General features: G+C 38.1%; 1 protein-coding gene across 1 annotated transcript in view; it reads right to left on the reverse strand.

Annotated features, from left to right (window-relative positions):
* The window catches only part of PLA2G4A (phospholipase A2 group IVA), a 153232-nt gene that overhangs the window by 60074 nt on the left and 75486 nt on the right, over positions 1-17672 (reverse strand). Inside the window, exons 6-7 of the mRNA XM_055419083.2 lie at positions 9997-10034; positions 7227-7368 (exon numbers count right to left, since the gene is read on the reverse strand). Of these exons, the coding sequence (XP_055275058.2) occupies positions 7227-7368; positions 9997-10034 (180 nt within the window). The remainder of the gene's footprint in view (positions 1-7226; positions 7369-9996; positions 10035-17672) is intronic.

The raw sequence follows: 17672 nt of genomic DNA on the forward strand, positions 1-17672 counted from the left end.
ACACTGATGAAAATTGACTATCACAAGTCCACCCCTTCTCAGCTCAGCAGCAATATGCATCCTTTTAACCATACTTAATCTCCAAATAAAGGCAACAAGGTCACACTTCTAGCTAAAATGATATAGATTTTCTGTGCGCAACTGAAAATGCACTAATCCTTTCCCCAGAAAAGAATGCAAAGTCCTTAAATATGCTTATTCTTCTCCTTGATACCTCATAAGTTAAATATGAATCTGTTTTGTAATTCTGTGCGTGCATGCACACACACACACACACATTCATAATAAATTAAGGAAGAAATATTCATGGCAAATGCAATCTCATTTCAGTCAGCTGGTATTTCAGTCAGCTGGTATTTATAACTACCTCCTATCACTATCCATTCTGTATTTCCTTTGCCTTCAACTAGCACCTCAGCTGGTGAGTGATCTAACCTTCATTTCTAAAAGTTCTGGGTCATTAGTAGTCCTTCTTGGATTGGGTTCTTAGAGTTTTCCATTGATGTAACTCAGGGCATGGTAATACTAACAGACAGACACCCCAGAGGATCTCTTGTATCTCTGATACACTCTTCCTTACCACATCATAGAGTAATTCCATCCCTCTTTAATAGTCAGGAATCAATTACCCCCACCCGGAGAGTGGTTCCCTTCTTTACCTGCTGAGTAAAGAGGAGCCCAAAAAGGTCAGGGAGCAGTCCTAAATTATAGTTCAGTGGAATCACTGTTCCACTTTCGGTGGAAGCATTCCTTCCCCAAAATTAAGACCTCTAAGTCAGGAAGAGTATAAGGTCATGCAGACAGGAAACAAATATTTTGCTAGTGGGTCACTAGGGGTAATAGTGAGTGGAACCACTTCCACTCTTGGAGTCATGAATCCTGGGGATAAACAGCACCAATTTTGGATGCTGATTCAGAGGATTTAAACCTCCCAGAGAACCATATTTCAGGTCTGCAAGGTATTGCCACTGAGCTGGCACTATAACTGAGTCTTCAAAAGGCATTCTGCCATTCCATCACACTAGTTACTTCATGGTGGTGGAGAAGATGGTAAAGCCGGTAAATCCCGTGACATGGTGCATTGCCATACTTCATTTGCTGAGAGGCGATTTCCTTGATCAGAAGCAATGCTGTATGGAATATTGTGACACTAAATAAGGCATTTTGCATGTCTACAGATGGTAGTTTTGGCAAAATTCTTGAGTACAGGGAAGGCAAATTTGAATCTAGAGTAAGTGTTTATTCAGGTAAACAGAAAACATTGCTCTTTCCATGATGGCAGCAGTCTGGTGACCCATAGGAATGATGCCATGTCAGGGACTCAGCGTTGGTCTCTGCTGCTGGCTGACTGAGTACTTAGTAGCTGCTGCAGCCAGTTCAGCCTTGGCAAATGGAAGTCCACACTGCTGAATCCAAGCATAACCTCCATCCCTGCCATGATGGCCACTTTTTTCATGATCCTATTGGGTGATGACAGGGGTGACTTGTGAAAGAAACTGACTGGTATCCACAGAACAGTTCATCTTATATACTTCATTATTAAAATCCTTCTCTGCTAAGGCCACTCTTGGTGGGCATAGGCCTAGGACACAGCATTCATACACCTCCTATACAATTTTTTCCTTTTTTGTCATCAGTTTTCTAATTGTGTTCATTTAAAGTCCCTAACCAAGCAGCCCAACCATTGGCCATAGGCCATGTATCAGTATATAGTTGCATGTCTGGCCATTTCCCCACCCAAACAAAATGAAAGACTAGATGCCCTCTTTTAACTCTGCACTCTGGGAAGATTTCCCTTCACAACTTTCCTTCAAGGGTATCCCAGAAACGGGCTGGGGTCCTGCAGCTGTCCTCTTTCAGGTGCTACCGAAACATTGTGCAAAATCACCTGTGACAAGAAACAAGTCCCTTATGAGGCTCTGGATGCAGGATGAAAAAGAGAGGTTAGGGTAACAAAAGTGGGACACTTGGGCATTTGGTCCACTTCTTAATGGAATTAATGTGTATCTTCAGGGCCTGGTCAGCCTGATTTCATATATAAAACTTCTATAGTATGATGGAGAAGGCAATGGCACCCCACTCCAGTACTCTTGCCTGGAAAATCCCATAGACAGAGCCTGGTAGACTGCAGTCCGTGGGGTTGCTAAGAGTTGGGCACGACTGAGTGACTTCACTTTCATTTTTCACTTTCATGCATTGGAGAAGGAAATGGCAACCCCCTCCAGTATTCTTGCCTGGAGAATCCCAGGGACAGAGGAGCCTAGTGGGCTGCCGTCTATGGGGTCGCACAGAGTTGGACACGACTGAAGTGACTTAGCAGCAGCAGCATAGTATGATGGAGTGCATCTGTGCACACCCAACTTTATGGCTTGGTGGGTCAGATAACATGATGGTCAGCTGAGGTCACATGATAACTTGGTCGCCCATAGTTAAGCATGCAATCTCTGCTAAGGCCCAGTAAGCAGGCCAAAAACTACTTTCCCAAAGGATAGTAGTTAATCAAAGAGGATGGCAAGGTCTTGTATCCAAGGTTCCTCTGCTGCAATCCACCTACAAGTACCTACCCCAGCCTGCAAAGAGCATTCCTATCTGCCACACACACTTCAAGCAGCAACAGATCTGAATGGTCATATGGTCCCCAGGGCAGAGCAGCTCACAACTTAACTGAGTCCTACTGTAGAGCCTTCTCTTGTTTGGGACCCCATTCAAAACTAGCTAAGGGGAGTGCCAACTGATTGTCCAACCATGTTTACGACTAAAAGGAGTAAGAATTGACACAGCAAAGTGCTACTGTCATAATGAAGGTAGAAGCGAGAGGAAGAATATTCTTAATATTCAATAAACAAAGAAATAAAAATTCCTACTGATAACCCAAGGTTGATTTGTATTACCTCCTTCTTTGAAACTATTTGGCTTTTTCTCCCCCTCTGTCACTAGACAGTCTCTTTTTTCTCTAGTTTTTCACTTAATTTATCTGACAAACTTAAGTACAGAATAGTAGTCTAGATAACAGAATACATTACTTAAGGACTACTTGGACTCCTATTTTCATACAAAGCCATTTATCTGTGTATTCCTTGTATTCTGCCTTGAGAAGAAACAGTTCCATCTTTATTCTTCCATGAACGTTGGAGCAAAATTTCCTTCTCTCATTTCCCTGCTATTTTAATTTCAAATCTGAGTCCCCTAACCAGTTCTTGCTCTCTTTATAGTCAGTTAAGTGGGAACATGAAAACTGTTAAGTAGCGTTTCTTTTCAAATAAGAGACTGTAATCTGGAAACTTCATCTGATTAAAAGCTATTTTGGAACAAGAACATTTAAAAGAACTGGCCTTTAAATAATCCAAATATGACAAAAATTCCCACACACAAAGTGTCACAGATCTTACTCACAGGAAAGACCTCAGCCCATTTTATTTATGGAGGAATTATATTCATCAGAGACACTGTTCCAACAACAAGCTCACTTATCAGATTTTAATTCCACAAAAACAAAGTTGAAAGAGAAGGATGATTTGAAGAAATTACTTTTGGGGAATACATAGAGCCTGGAGAAATGGCAGCTGATCGCAGTGGCTGCAGACATGAGAGCATTTAAACCACTTCAGTCTGGGCAAAGAGTTATGCTTTTTAGAAACTTTTCATCCAAATGACTAAAATCAATACATTTTAGAACTTTTTATTATCAAGAATAATTTTTTTTTAAAGTCTTGGTGCTGAGGAGAAGAAACTCTTGGGTTACTCAAACTGTTAACTATTTGACTTATTCAAGTGGCTGAGATGTTAAAGAATCTGCCTGCAATGCAGGTTTGATCCCTGGGTTGGGAAGATCCCCTGGAGGAGGGCATGGCAACACACTCCAGTATTCTTTCCTGGAGAATCTCCACGGACAGATGAACCTGGCGGGCTACAGTCCACGGACTCGCAAAGAGTCAGATACAACTGAATGACTAAACACAGCATTATCCAAGTAGGAAAGCTAAGGTTTTATTGAATTTGACATTGCCCTGGGGTGTTATGTAACAGCAATACCCACATATTGATTTAATAGCTACTATTGGAAAAGACTCTGATTCTGGGAGTGATTGGGGGGCGGGAGGAGACGGGGACGACAGAGAATGAGATGGCTGGATGGCATCACCGACTCGATGGACATGAGTTTGAGTGAACTCCGGGAGTTGGTGATGGACAGGGAGGCCTGGCGTGCTGTGATTCATGGGGTCACAAAGAGTCGGACATGACTGAGCGACTGAACTGAACTGATTGTATTAAATGCTACTATAGTATTAAGTAACCAAGATGTGCCTTGCACATTGTTTGGGCTGCTTTACAAGCCTTTATACTTATCCTTTTAGTTGAATAAGAGACATTGTCTCTATTTTACAAGTGAAACACAGGGAAGAAGCAAGGGACCCAAATTCCTTCTGCCAAGATTCATTCTACATTTTAAGTCGACATTGGTGTCCTAAACTGGATGCTGCAAAATATTTGTTGAAAACTGGGAACAAGACAGGCACCATCTCTGCATCAATACTGTGTAGGACTCTTCTGTCTTAGACAAACTGCTGTAGCAGTCTGCTCCTTTTACCTTCAGGAGGCCAACTAGCCGGTACTGAATCAAAGGTGAAGATCTTGGCAGGGAGCAAGGGAAGTGGGAGCGTAAGAGGCCCTTGGCCCAGGAGAAACACAAAATAGGAAAATGATACTTGTGTTATGGGAATGGGTGGTGCTGAATACATCTAAGTGGATGATTTCTGCCAAGAGAAAAAAGTCTCAACCAAAACATCAGAAGTTTTAATTCTAGGAATGACTACCAAAAACATGAGTTTAATATTTTTGAAGACTAGCCCAGAGAAAAGCATAATTACCTCATTCTCCATCTGCTGCAGAAAAGCCAATATGTATGAATAGTAGGCCAAATTTCATTTTCCCAGAAAGGCTCCTTTTCACAACAGGAGTGCCTAGGAGATGAGGCAGCAACTTTCCTTTTGAAAAGGAAAACCTATGACCAAAGGCCACTGGACTTTTGTGGCAATATGCCCCCCAGACTTTCAAATCAACCCTTCAAACTGTGATCTTTTCATCCAAACCTGTCTCCTCCCCAGCGTGTTTTAGTCACTCAGTTGCGTCTGACTCTTTGTGACAGTTGGACTGTACCTCTGTCCATGGGATTCTCCAGGCAAGAATACTGGAGTGGGTTGCCATTCCCTTCGCCAGAGGATCTTCCCAACCCAGGGATCGAACCCAGGTCTCCCGCATTGTAGGCAGATGTTTTACCGTCTGAGCCACTAGGGAAGTCTCGTTAACTGAGACAATAGTCAACCACAAGATGAAGGACTGAAGTCTCATTTTTTCTTAAATAGAAACATCCATGGAGGTTTGCTCCTCTTCCAAGCTTCCTTTAAGCAAAAACTCCCCATCAGCAACATCTTATTTTATAGTTTGCTCCTATCATACCAAAGACATTTCAGCATCAGCAGACCAGTTTTTGACCACAATACCCACCTAGAAACACAGGTAGATACCCTGTCATCACATATGGAGCAGGTCCACATCTGGTCCCCTTACTCAGAATTTCTCTCTCATTTCCAGTTGCATTTGGTCCTTAATTTACAATAATCCCTGGTCTGTGAGTACATGCATGGGGATAAATAGGCATGCTTATAGATGTATATTGTCTTACACATTTAATAGGGGCTTCCCTGATAGCTCAGTTGGTAAAGAATCCGCCTGCAATGCAGGAGACCCCAGTTCGATTCCTGGGTCAGGAAGATCCCCTGGAGAAGGGAAAAGCTACCCACTCCAGTATTCCTGGGCTTCCCTTGTTGTTCAGCTGGTAAAGAATCCACCTGCAATACAGGAGATCTGGGTTCGATCCCTGGGTTGGGAAGATCTACTGGAGGAGGGAAAGGCTACCCACTCCAGTATTCTGGCCTGGAGAATTCCATGGACTATACAGTCCATGGGGTCTCAGAGAGTCAGACACAACTGAGCAACTTTCACTTTCATGCATTTAATATCTTCCTAAAAGTAAATTATATTCATCTAAAATATTCAATGAACAGAAAAGCTCAAAGCAATAAGTAAAAAATATTACCTGATATGCCGTTAAGAAGAAAGTCCATTGTTATCATTTGATGAGCATCACTACAGCACTTTTTTTAATGTTGTTTCATTGAGGTATGATTGACATATCTTATAACTGTTTTAGGTGTACAACATAATGATTTGTTATTTGTATATATTGTGAAATTATCACCACAATAAGTCTAGCTAATATTCATCCCTATACATAGTTATAAAATATTTTCTTGTGATAAAGACTTTTAATATCTACCTTTAGAAATTTTAAACTATATAATACAAAATTGTTAACCATGGCAGGAATTTACTTTGTAGATTTCAGAAAGAATAATAGACCAATAGATGGATGGGTGGGTGGATGGACGGATAGATAGGTAGCCAGGTAGATAGGTAGATAAACACACACTTACATACATAAATCAGAGAAGGGGTAAGTAGATAAACAGACAAAAACTGGATTATATATAATGTTACTGAATAACATAAATGCCATTTACTTTGCTGGAATTTAAGGGAAGAAAAAGGAGTTAAAGTATAATTGAAGGATTGTACTTTCAATATTCGTTGACAAACTTTTTAAATTTTAACATCTCTCTATAATTAGAATCATGAAAAATATTCACATGTGGAGATCATTGTTTTAACTACATGGTCAACTTTGGATATCTTTTCACTCCCTGCTATGAAACAGTAATAACTTGAAACATTTCCTTTTATCTCCCCTATTCATGTCTTTTAAGGGAAAAAAAATTGTTTATTGTTGTCATTTAGATTTATAACATTTTGTTCTGGTTCAGTAATGACAATTTCCACAATTATTTAATCTTCGTTTGTATTAAAATGAATTAAATGACCCGTTTACAGGTTAAACTTTTCCTACAAATGAAATGAACATCTCATTTGTGCATCAGTATGCCTATGCCTCTTTTAAAAGTTACATCTGATAAATACTACCAAACATGGGCAGTCCTTGTGATGATCTTCCTCAAAGAGTTTCTATTTATGAAACACTCACCTTACCTTAGAGAGATAAAGAAATAACATTCAGTCTCAATGTCTTCACATTTGAGAGGAATTTGAGAGAAAGCACAAACAAAACTGTTATTAAACTGCAAAAACATTTTGAAAAATTTCCAACTCACATCACGTGTAGAATGCAAGCCTTCACTATTCTTTGGACCCAGCAGTTTCTTCATGCTTTCCTTTATGTTTTCCTTTCTCTGTTGTCTGAAAGCTTTCTCCTGGTCACACAGAGCCATACTAAATCGGAGGTCTGGGGATGAACTGCATATGAAACAGAGATAATAAACTAAGGTCCTCAAGCCGATAGCCTTGTTATACATCACCCAGTTCCCACAAGCCCCCGTAACTACACTGATATATTCTTACTTCTTCCCTCAAGCCGTTTCCTAGGAGGGGACTGAAATGAAACTATAAAACGATGCTATTGCATCTTATCACAGCAACAGCCAAGGGACACGCCTCAGTTTTATCTCCTGTTCCTCACAGGGAACCACTACCTGAAACTTGCTCTTTCTTTTTCTGATGTACTTATTTATAATTTTACATTATACATTTAGGTCTAAATAATATAGAGTCATTTGATAGGTTTTCAATATTTTGTATAAATGCTATCAACCAGAGTATTCTGCAAATCACTTTTTCCAATGAACTTTTTTTTTGAGGATTCATTTGTGTTTATAAGTAGAACTAATTCTAAATATCTTTACTACTCTGAGGCATTTTCATTATGTGATTATTGCACAATTTATGTATCCATAAGTATTGGTGTTATGTCCATTTTTTTAACTACTACAAGCAGTATTACCACAAACATGTGGAAAAGTTTCCTGTAAGACATGCTCTTTAGGAAGAACACCTCATTAAATTGTCACAATAGATACACTTATAAAGTGCTTTTATTTTACAAATAAGTAAAAAAAGTGATTAGAAATATTTCAGCCGTTAACAAAATTAGCAAGAAGATACTTCAATCCAGGACTTCTCATTCAACAACTCACGTTCCTTGTAATACACCATACTGATCATTATCTTACATTAAGCACAAGAAGCATGATTTTTAAAAGATCTACAAATAAAGCAATGAACACAGATGTTTAGAAGATATCAGTATGAAAATACGTAAAAGAAAATTCAAAACATTTTCAATACTTTTGCAAATATAGTAATAAAAGTATGGTTCATATCTTCTGTACTGTCTTTAAGCTCTCTAATTAATTTCTTTCCTGATTTTATTTTTTATTTAATTGAAGACATTCATAAAAATTGAATTTTTCTTTAAAGAGCATTTCATTTTAGAATCTAGACAAGTTAACACATAAAACTAGAGTTTGATAAAAGTTTACTGTAGATATATAGTAAATTGCTTCTGGACCTATGTACACTATTTAGCTGCAGCTTTTTTCCTACATTATTTTTGATAATTCTGCTTTGTTAAAGCTAATAGTGTCCTAATTACACCAATGGAGACCATTTCCCATTAAAATGAATAGCACTACTTTCATAGTCAAGTAACAAAAATATTTCTAATCTCATGCCAAAATATATCACTTACAAGCGAGAATAGATGTAATGCAAAATAACAGAAGTAAAAAAGTTGGACTGTCCTTTGATACATCCTGATATATACTGAAGGGCAGCAGTAACCTATGTAATAATTTTCTAAGTTGAATCAACATTATCCAGGGATCAAAGTAAGAAAAGTATATAAACCCTATGTCAATGTATCCATACTCATTCATTTAGCAAATTATAAGATATAAAATGTTACACTAATTCTGTGGTGTTCATGTAAATAAAGTTTATATTAGTAACTTTGGTAAAAACCCACTTCAAAGAGATGCAGAGAGCTTGAGGAAGGTAGCATCTATTGACATCAGTCTTAGGTCAGAGATGAAATTATTCTCAAGGCCGGCCTGACTCCCCTAAGGCCCACCACTTGAAAATAAATAAATTGAATTTCCAACATTCATTATTGGAGGCCACTTTGAAAGAACAACACACATTGTGGAACTTAATCATTTGTTTTCCTGTTGATCATTATGAACAAAGGCGGTCTCGGTTTTGTGTTTCCTCTTAGATTTTCCTGTGTATGTTCACTGGCATGTTTTTTAATATCCATCTGAATCAACCATGAAAAATCAGCTTCAATAGCTGTATTTATTTCTATGGGAATAGATATTTAACTTGATGGAGGGCCCTTTCTAAAGGCTCTTCTGACAATTATGATTTAACCACCAAATTATCAGAAACTTAAGCAAAGAATATTAGCTTTTTTTTTTTAATGCTATAGCTATTAGGAGAGAGCTAAAGAAAAGCAAGGTACATTTAGTATGCATTTTTGATACTCAAAGCTGCCAGAATTACTTCATATATTAAAAGCATATACACAATGGAGTATTTCTCAGCCATCAAAAAGAATGCATTTGAATCAGTTTTAATGAGGTGGATGAAATTGGAGCCAATTATACAGAGTGAAGTAAGCCAGAAAGAAGAACATCAATACTGTATATTAACGCATATATATGGAATTTAGAAAAATGGTAACCTGAACCCTGTATAAGAGACTGCAAAAGAGACATAGGCATTTAGAACAGTCTTTGGGACTCTGTGGGAGAGGGTGAAGGTGGAATGATTGGGGAGAATGGAATTGTAGCATGTATATTATCATAAGTGACCAGTCCAGGTTCGACGCATAAATTTTCCTCTGTTCATTTCTTTGCATTTGTGCTTTTTTAATAAAAATACTTTTAACTGTAAAAAAATAAAATAAAATAAAAAATTTATAGTCATTTCATCTTTTAAAAAAAATAAATAAAAGCATAATGCTTAACAATTAAAATCAGTGGATCACTCACAATATTTTCCATCCGATGAAATAAATGCACTTACCAAACTTCAAGAGACATTTCCAGAATCATTTCAGTGACCTAGAACAGACAAATTAGTCAGTTAGGTCATAAAATGGATGTGTGTTATATACAATGCAAACAAAGTCAAAATAATTTTTGAGTGACAATTGACTTTTAACCTAAAACTATATTAAAAATAAAAGTACCATAGTTCTATTAAGATCTTAAATTACAGGTACATTTCAATAAATAATTTTTGCTATTTTTTCATGAGATAAGCCTACTTTATAATCACTTTTTTCTTTTAATTTTTGGCTGTGCCATGGGGTATGTGGGATCACAGTTCCCTGAACAGGGATCCCACTGTAGGGCATGAACCCTCGTCCCTACAGTGGAAGGGCAGGGTCTTTACCACTGGACCACCAGAGAAGTCTGATACATGATTTTAACAAGCATAAGAATTGCCTTGATAGGGTTGTTATCCTCTTTCATCAAAAAAAAAGCAGTGCATTTAAAAATCGTTTTTCAAAAATCATAAAAATTTTCTGAGATTTAAAACTACAGAAATGTGTACCATTATTCAGGGGCTATCCCCAGGCCTCAAAATCAGGGACCAAAGTTAAAGAAAACCTGGATGAAAAGTCACATTTGCGCATTTGTGACAAACATACGCTGCAGTAAACCAAAGATAAAATGCCTGTCCAAGGTGGACAGCGGGACCTAGAGGCCAGTCAACTGCGGTCAGTGTGAGAAACATCTGAAATTGGGATGCAGGGCTCAAGTTTTTATGTTTTCAAGACTGTGTGAGCCAACCAGACTTATGGGAGGACTCTTCCAACAGGCCGATTGGGTTTAATGAAGAAAAGAATGACTAACATCACAGAGAAAAGGGGTATTAAAAAATGTCTTTCCAGAGACTATAAATATATAAAAGACCTCCTCAATATTATCCTTGCCATTAGTGATAAATGATGTAACTTTAGATTGTTACAAGAACCAAATGAGAAAATGTTTCAAAGTTTGCTGCACAATTGTAAGATGGTGCTATTATTTTTATTATATCAGTTACCTTAAGAAAATAGTTTGAATGAATGTGTTGACTACCTTCAAATAGAACAGAACTAGGATATGCCTCTTAACATGGGAAGAGTATATTTTTTGAGCCAACATAAAATGCTTCAGATTATTGACTTTTTCTTTTTTTGGTTTCAGAAGATGGAATAAAACAAACTATTCGGAGCTTTCCAAATGTTAACATAATCTCATGGATAATTCTCAGTACTGAATTTTATGAGTAAGAAAAAGTCATGGCACTTATCTGTACAAAAATCTGTCTCTCCCACTAGATTGTAAGCTCTGTCTTAAGTAGGTCTCTATTACAAGTTCATTGCACAGTGTTTGGCAAACAACATACAATCAATAAGTTTCTGTTGAATTACTGTGAATGTGTGTGTGGAAGAGCAGCATATAAGGTGTCATTTCCTGACATAGGCTGGCCCCACCTACACAGTAGTTCTCATAAGGAATTCTATGAATATTCAGTATTACTTTGAAGTTGATGAAATAATCAAGAATCCCAGTACAGATGGAATTATTCATGCATAGATAAATTATAGTTCAGTTTTAAGTCAAAAAGGTGATTGGCTTCTAAACAATTTATGTAATTGCTGTGCATTCTATCAAGAAAAGCACTGCTCAAACCGCATTTCAGCACTTTTCCATTCCACATTCCAAATGGAGTCTTTCCCAAAGAGGGGCTTGGAAAACATTTTACACTGAGCAGATGGTGATTCAGTTCAGTTCAGTTCAGTCGCTCAGTCGTGTCCGACTCTCCGCGACCCCATGAATCACAGCACGCCAGGCCTCCCTGTCCATCACCAACTCCCGGAGTTCACTCAAACTCATGTCCATCGAGTCGGTGATGCCATCCAGCCATCTCATTCTCCGTCGTCCCCTTCTCCTCCAGCCCCCAACCTTTCCCAGCATCAGAGTCTTTTCCAGTGAGTCAACTCGTCGCATGAGGTGGCCAAAGTATTGCAGTTTCAGCTTTAGCATCAGTCCCTCCAATGAACATCCAGGATTGATCTCCTCTAGAATGGACTGGTTGGATCTCCTTGCAGTATAAGGGACTCTCAAGAGTCTTCTCCAACACCACAGTTCAAGATGGTGATTACAGCCATGAAATTAAAAGACACTTACTCCTTGGGAGGAAAGTTATAGCCAACATAGACAGCATATTAAAAAGCAGAGACATTACTTTGCCAACAAAGGTCCGTCTAGTCAAGGCTATGGTTTTTCCAGTAGTCATGTATGGATGTGAGAGTTGGACTATAAAGAAAGCTGAGCGCTGAAGAATTGATGCTTTTGAACTGTGGTGTTGGAGAAGACTCTTGAGAGTCCCTTGGACTGCAAGGAGATCCAACCAGTCCATCCTAAAGGAGATCAGTCCTGAATATTCACTGGAAGGACTGATGTTGAAGCTGAAACTCCAATACTTTGGCCACCTGATAGGAAGAGCTGACTCATTTGAAAAGACCCTGATGCTGGGAAAGATTGAGGGTAGGAGGAGAAGGGGATGACAGAGGATGAGATGATTGGATGGCATCACCGACTCGATGGACATGGGTTTGAGTGGACTCCGGGAGTTGGTGATGGACAGGGAGACCTGGCGTGTTGTGATTCATGGGGTCGCAAAGAGTCGGACACGACTAAGCAACTGAACTGAGCAACTTACTGAGATATTCAGTAAGAAAAGCAAGTGGATAAAACACAGTTGCTTGTTTGAAAAAAAAAAAAAATGAAAACTGGTATTAAAATGAGACTAGATTTACTGTTTTTATCTACAAAGGGCAAAAGCCCCAAGAAAGAATGGAAATTAAAAGAACAAGATTACAATATGGAGTTTTCTAACTCATGGAAAGATTCAAAGTTGGATGGGCTTCCTAATTCAATATGCCACCTCATGACAGAAAGTGGGAAAAAACTGGCTTCTCAACTGGTAGATCTCTAAATATTTTACATTAAAAAATATCTGATACCTGAATATATCTAATGCCTACTTGTCCCAATAATAATAAAAGGAAAATTAACTGCTATGTTTATAGTCATATTTGTTTTCTCCATGAGAATGTCCCTTCTACATCCAAATGCAACATTTCTTGGCTAAGACACTCATGATCCTAGACAGACCGATAAGACTCTTTAAATGAAGGCAAGAGGAGAGAAGAGAAGACACGATTTTTCCGAAATTTGGAGTATTATAGAAGGTGCTGCCATGCTTCTTGTCACATGGATTCAGGTCCATACTTCCATGTATTGCCCCAGAGGACCACCCATAACCTGGAGGAAATTTTAAATTCTCACACTTGATGCTCTATGTTTAGACATGCTATGAAGATGGACATTCACAATCTCTCTGCATCTTTCACCTGGAATGTATCATTACAGATAAAAGAGCCACAAAAATATGTACTTCCTGTGAGGCATTAAACAACTATTGAAAACTCCTTCCCACACACTGCATGAAGCAGTTCTGCATCACCCTCTTCCAGGTTGCTTGCATTAGCAAGGCTATTAAAAGGAAAGGTGGTCAAATCTCCCTGGTCTCCTCAGCCCCAAAATACACTTAGCCAGGACGATGAGGAGAAGTCCACCTCTTCTAGGAATTACTAATATAAGAAGCAGGCTAAATTCACTGCATATTCTAGGGAGAAACAACCATCTTTTCTTTGAATTTCACAGTGTAAAACAGTTTTAGATGCTTACAATGGAAGATGACCAGTTGGGGCAGGCAGGGGAGGGGAACTATAGGCGAGAAACTATTTTTCTAAAGCCATTTCAGACTTAAAAATAATTTTTAAAGTATCTAACCCACTAATTATCTCACAAACTTTCCAGGGTTATTTTGAAATAATAAAGCAAATAAAATAAGCACAGTGCCCAGCATTAAGAAAGTCCTTTAGAATTATTTCCAAAAGATGTACACAGTCAAATATGTTTTAACTTGAAAATATATCCTATTAGTAAAGAGCTCTTCAAATATGCCATACCATCACTTATTATAACACTCCAGTATTTACAAACTTTACTTTCAATAAAACTGGTTTTGAATTCTGATCCCTCCTAAGTAATTTACCCATTCTCCCCCCTTGTTAGAAACAAAGAGCAGCTTATCACCATGTTGACTCAATATTCATGACATCTTTCAAGAGAATTACATGATAGTTTCTACTTTATCTGTATTTACCTGACCTATGCCGGATAACAAAAAAATTATATCAACAAATAAGAGTCATTTTTACAAAGAATCATGTTTACATAAACTGTAACTTCATCCTATGAAAAAGGAATCGGATGTGGATGTAAAAAAGTAGGCAATCCAGGTGCAGAAGGGAAATTATAATCTCATCAGTACAAGTCACATCTAAATAAATTTTGCATGTTTAAAGTTGAATGATACGCTGCTAAAATCATCTTTTTAAAATACATATGATTTTTTATATCACTGCAAACTAGCATTTTTTAATTGAGATGTAATTCCATATACCATTATGTTAGTTTCAGGTATATAACAATGATTTGGTATCTGTATATATTGCAATAGGATCACCGCAGTAAGTTTTGCTAACAAATACAGTTTCTTAATAAAATTAAATTTGCATTCACTACCAGGAATCATATAATCCATCACCCAACAATTCAGGGCAGTTGTACCTCCCAAAATATCCCAGGCGGTCTTAAAAGATTTGAAAGACAAAAAAGTACACTATTATTTCTGTAGCCATGTTTCACTTTATCACAGAGTTTTCCTGTTTACATTTGACAACAGTCTCTTTTTCCATAAAGTCCCTTTATTTTAACATGGAGATTGGAAATTCAGAAAGAACTGTGTAACTGTCAGCTATCATACAATAAACCAGACTTCTCATAGCACTACTATGAAACCAAAATACTACCTCTTTTTCAAATGGGAATCTCTTATGCTGTTAAGTTTTTCTCTTTTTTAAACTTCATTTACCTTAATTATGCTCGTCTGAGCACTTTCCAGGTTTTCTGTATTTCCCACATTCATTTATCCATTCATTCAAAAATGAAAGTATCTGATGCCTGTCAGGTCAGATAAGTAACATTAAACAGACTGAAAGTGTTCTAGTCCTTGATGGCGCTTCGGTCCAGAAGAGGATCCCAAGGATGCAAGGGCACTCTCAGATGCCCTGAAGTTTAAATGTTATAAATTGAAGTATCAAAATAGATTCACTGCTAATTTTCATTGCTAGTATGCCAAAATACAAATGCGTTCTCTCATAAAGTCAGAAATTGTTTGACCTGTGTCTGAACTCTGCCCTGTGTTAATACAAGGGCATTCACATCTTAGCTGAAGATCTCCCAAATGTCTCACAAAATTATATATTTCTCTTGCTTTCCCTCCAAAGTCTGCTCTGTCTCATTCACTGTGCTAAATTGTAGTCTTTGCCTTCACACATCAATACATAGTTGTTCAATGCAATCGTTCTGATACTAATTCACCATCAAAACTACCTTTTCTTAATTTTGTCACTATCTTTTCTATAGGACTCTCTCATTCATTTTCAAGTCGCAATCAGGAATGCACAATAACCAAAGAAAACATTCAAAGTTAACATACCACAGAAACCATGAGATATGGCTATTTTAAAACAACAACACTAACTTCTAAATAAATACGTCCAATTGAAACACCATACAGCGGGAAATCCAAGACTACCTTCCTCAGAGTATTGGCCAAGATAAAGATTCATCTAGAGAATAAAAAAAGTGTAATTTTTACCCATCTAACTTCAAAACCTTAGCATGTTCATGATTTTCTTGAAGTGTGTGATTTTACTTACACAAAACATACTAAATTCGGAAGAAACCCTATCTTTCCTCTTAAAAAAGGGATACTGCAAGAAATGCCACACTTGATATATTCAGTAACAGGTGACTAGAGCATTTTTGATTCTGAACTGGGTTGAAACAATGATCACTAAATGTACAGTCTCTACCTGTATATAAAGAAGTTCATTTCGGTCACTAAGTTCAAATCAGCAAGTATAATAGTTAACTTAGGTTCACGAAGCACTTGACAAATACTTCAATCCAGCCAGTATAATTATAATGAGAATGTTTAATATTTATTTGGTGCTTAGTGAGACAGGCACTGATCTAAAACTTTCCATCTATTAACTCATTTAACCATAACCACAACCTTTAGAGGTAGGTACTACATATAACTCTGCTTCACAAATAGAAATGCATGGCTAAAAGAAAAAAAAAAAAAATTCATCCGACATCACACAGTGAATAAGTAGCCAAATCATGATTCCAACCCAGACGCTCTGTCTGACTCTGAGCCTAGGGCCTGAAAAGCTGCACGTCTCACCAGTCTCACTTGCAAGACAACTCTGACTCTCTCCAAACTCATGATTCCAACAAGCACAGCCTAACCCAGATTTTATGAATGTTAGCTGGGAAACAAAACTGGGGGCTCAAATTGGTTTTCCCCTCAAAAAAAAAAAAAAATAGAGAGAGAGCGAGCATTCTAAATTGAATTGAATGATAAATCATAGTCTCAGAAAAAGCTGAAAAACTTCCTGCTTTCCAACTTCAGTTGATTCTCACTGTCACTGAGCAATCATTCCATTCTCATTTTCCTGACACATTAAAGCTAATGCCACACTTATTGTTTGCTCACGTCACCCTGTGTTCCTCACACCTATACTTGCCACTTACAACAGAGCTAGTCTGTTAAAGCTATATCAACCTTTCTGTTTTCAATATCAAACCTTCTATATCTTTACCTACCAACTTTTGACTTAGTAATACTTCTGAGGAAAAAGCCAAATCCTGTTTGCTCTAAATTCCCCCATGACCTGGTCAAAAACCTTCCGTGACTCACTGATATCAGTAAGATAATCCTCGAATTTCAGCGTCTTGAATTTGAGCCCTGCTCAAGTTTGATCTCCACGTACCTATTCTTCCTTCACACATGAATGCTCCACCCACCCCCCACTCCCCACCGGCACTTGTCTAGATGCCATTTCCTGAACATGCTTGTCGTTCCTAGTCCTGAAACTGTGAGCAAAGGCCCAGGGCTCTTCTCTCCACCAGAATGGCCTTCTGACCTTTCAGTGACCCAACCGCAGCCTTCCCTTAAGAGCAAGCCCCCGCCATGGACCCACATGGGTCCACTGTGACCACAGGCCTGTCCTCATTTCCAGCCACCCTCCCTACTACTCTGTGCTCCAACCACACTCTCCCTCTCACTGTTCTCAACAAGTCACGCAAACTTCTGCTTCAAGACCTTCCCACTCCGAGCACCTTCTGCCTTCAGACAGCATCACAGATGCTGTTCTTAGTCACATTCTTGGAACTGCATTTGCAACCCTCTTCACAGACATACGCCTACTCCCCTCTCCTCCTTCCTTGATTTATTCAGCTCTCTATCCAACATAGGTATCCTTTACTTATTTCTCTTACTAGGTATTGGGTTAGGCAAAAAGTTCATTCAGGTTTTCTGTAAGCTGTTATGGGACTAACCTAAACAAACTTTTTGGCCAATCCAATAGAATCCTTCCAGGAGGGGAAGGATTTCTGTCTGTTTGTGCATTGCTGAATAGGTAGTGCCTGAGAGTTGGACTGTAAAGAAAACTGATCACCAAAGAATTGATGCTTTTGAACTGTGGTGCTGGAGAAGAC

This window comes from Moschus berezovskii, chromosome 17 (genome assembly GCF_049115385.1).
Source record: "Moschus berezovskii isolate FMDL1 chromosome 17, NW_MosBer_1.0, whole genome shotgun sequence".
Taxonomy (NCBI): domain Eukaryota; kingdom Metazoa; phylum Chordata; class Mammalia; order Artiodactyla; family Moschidae; genus Moschus; species Moschus berezovskii.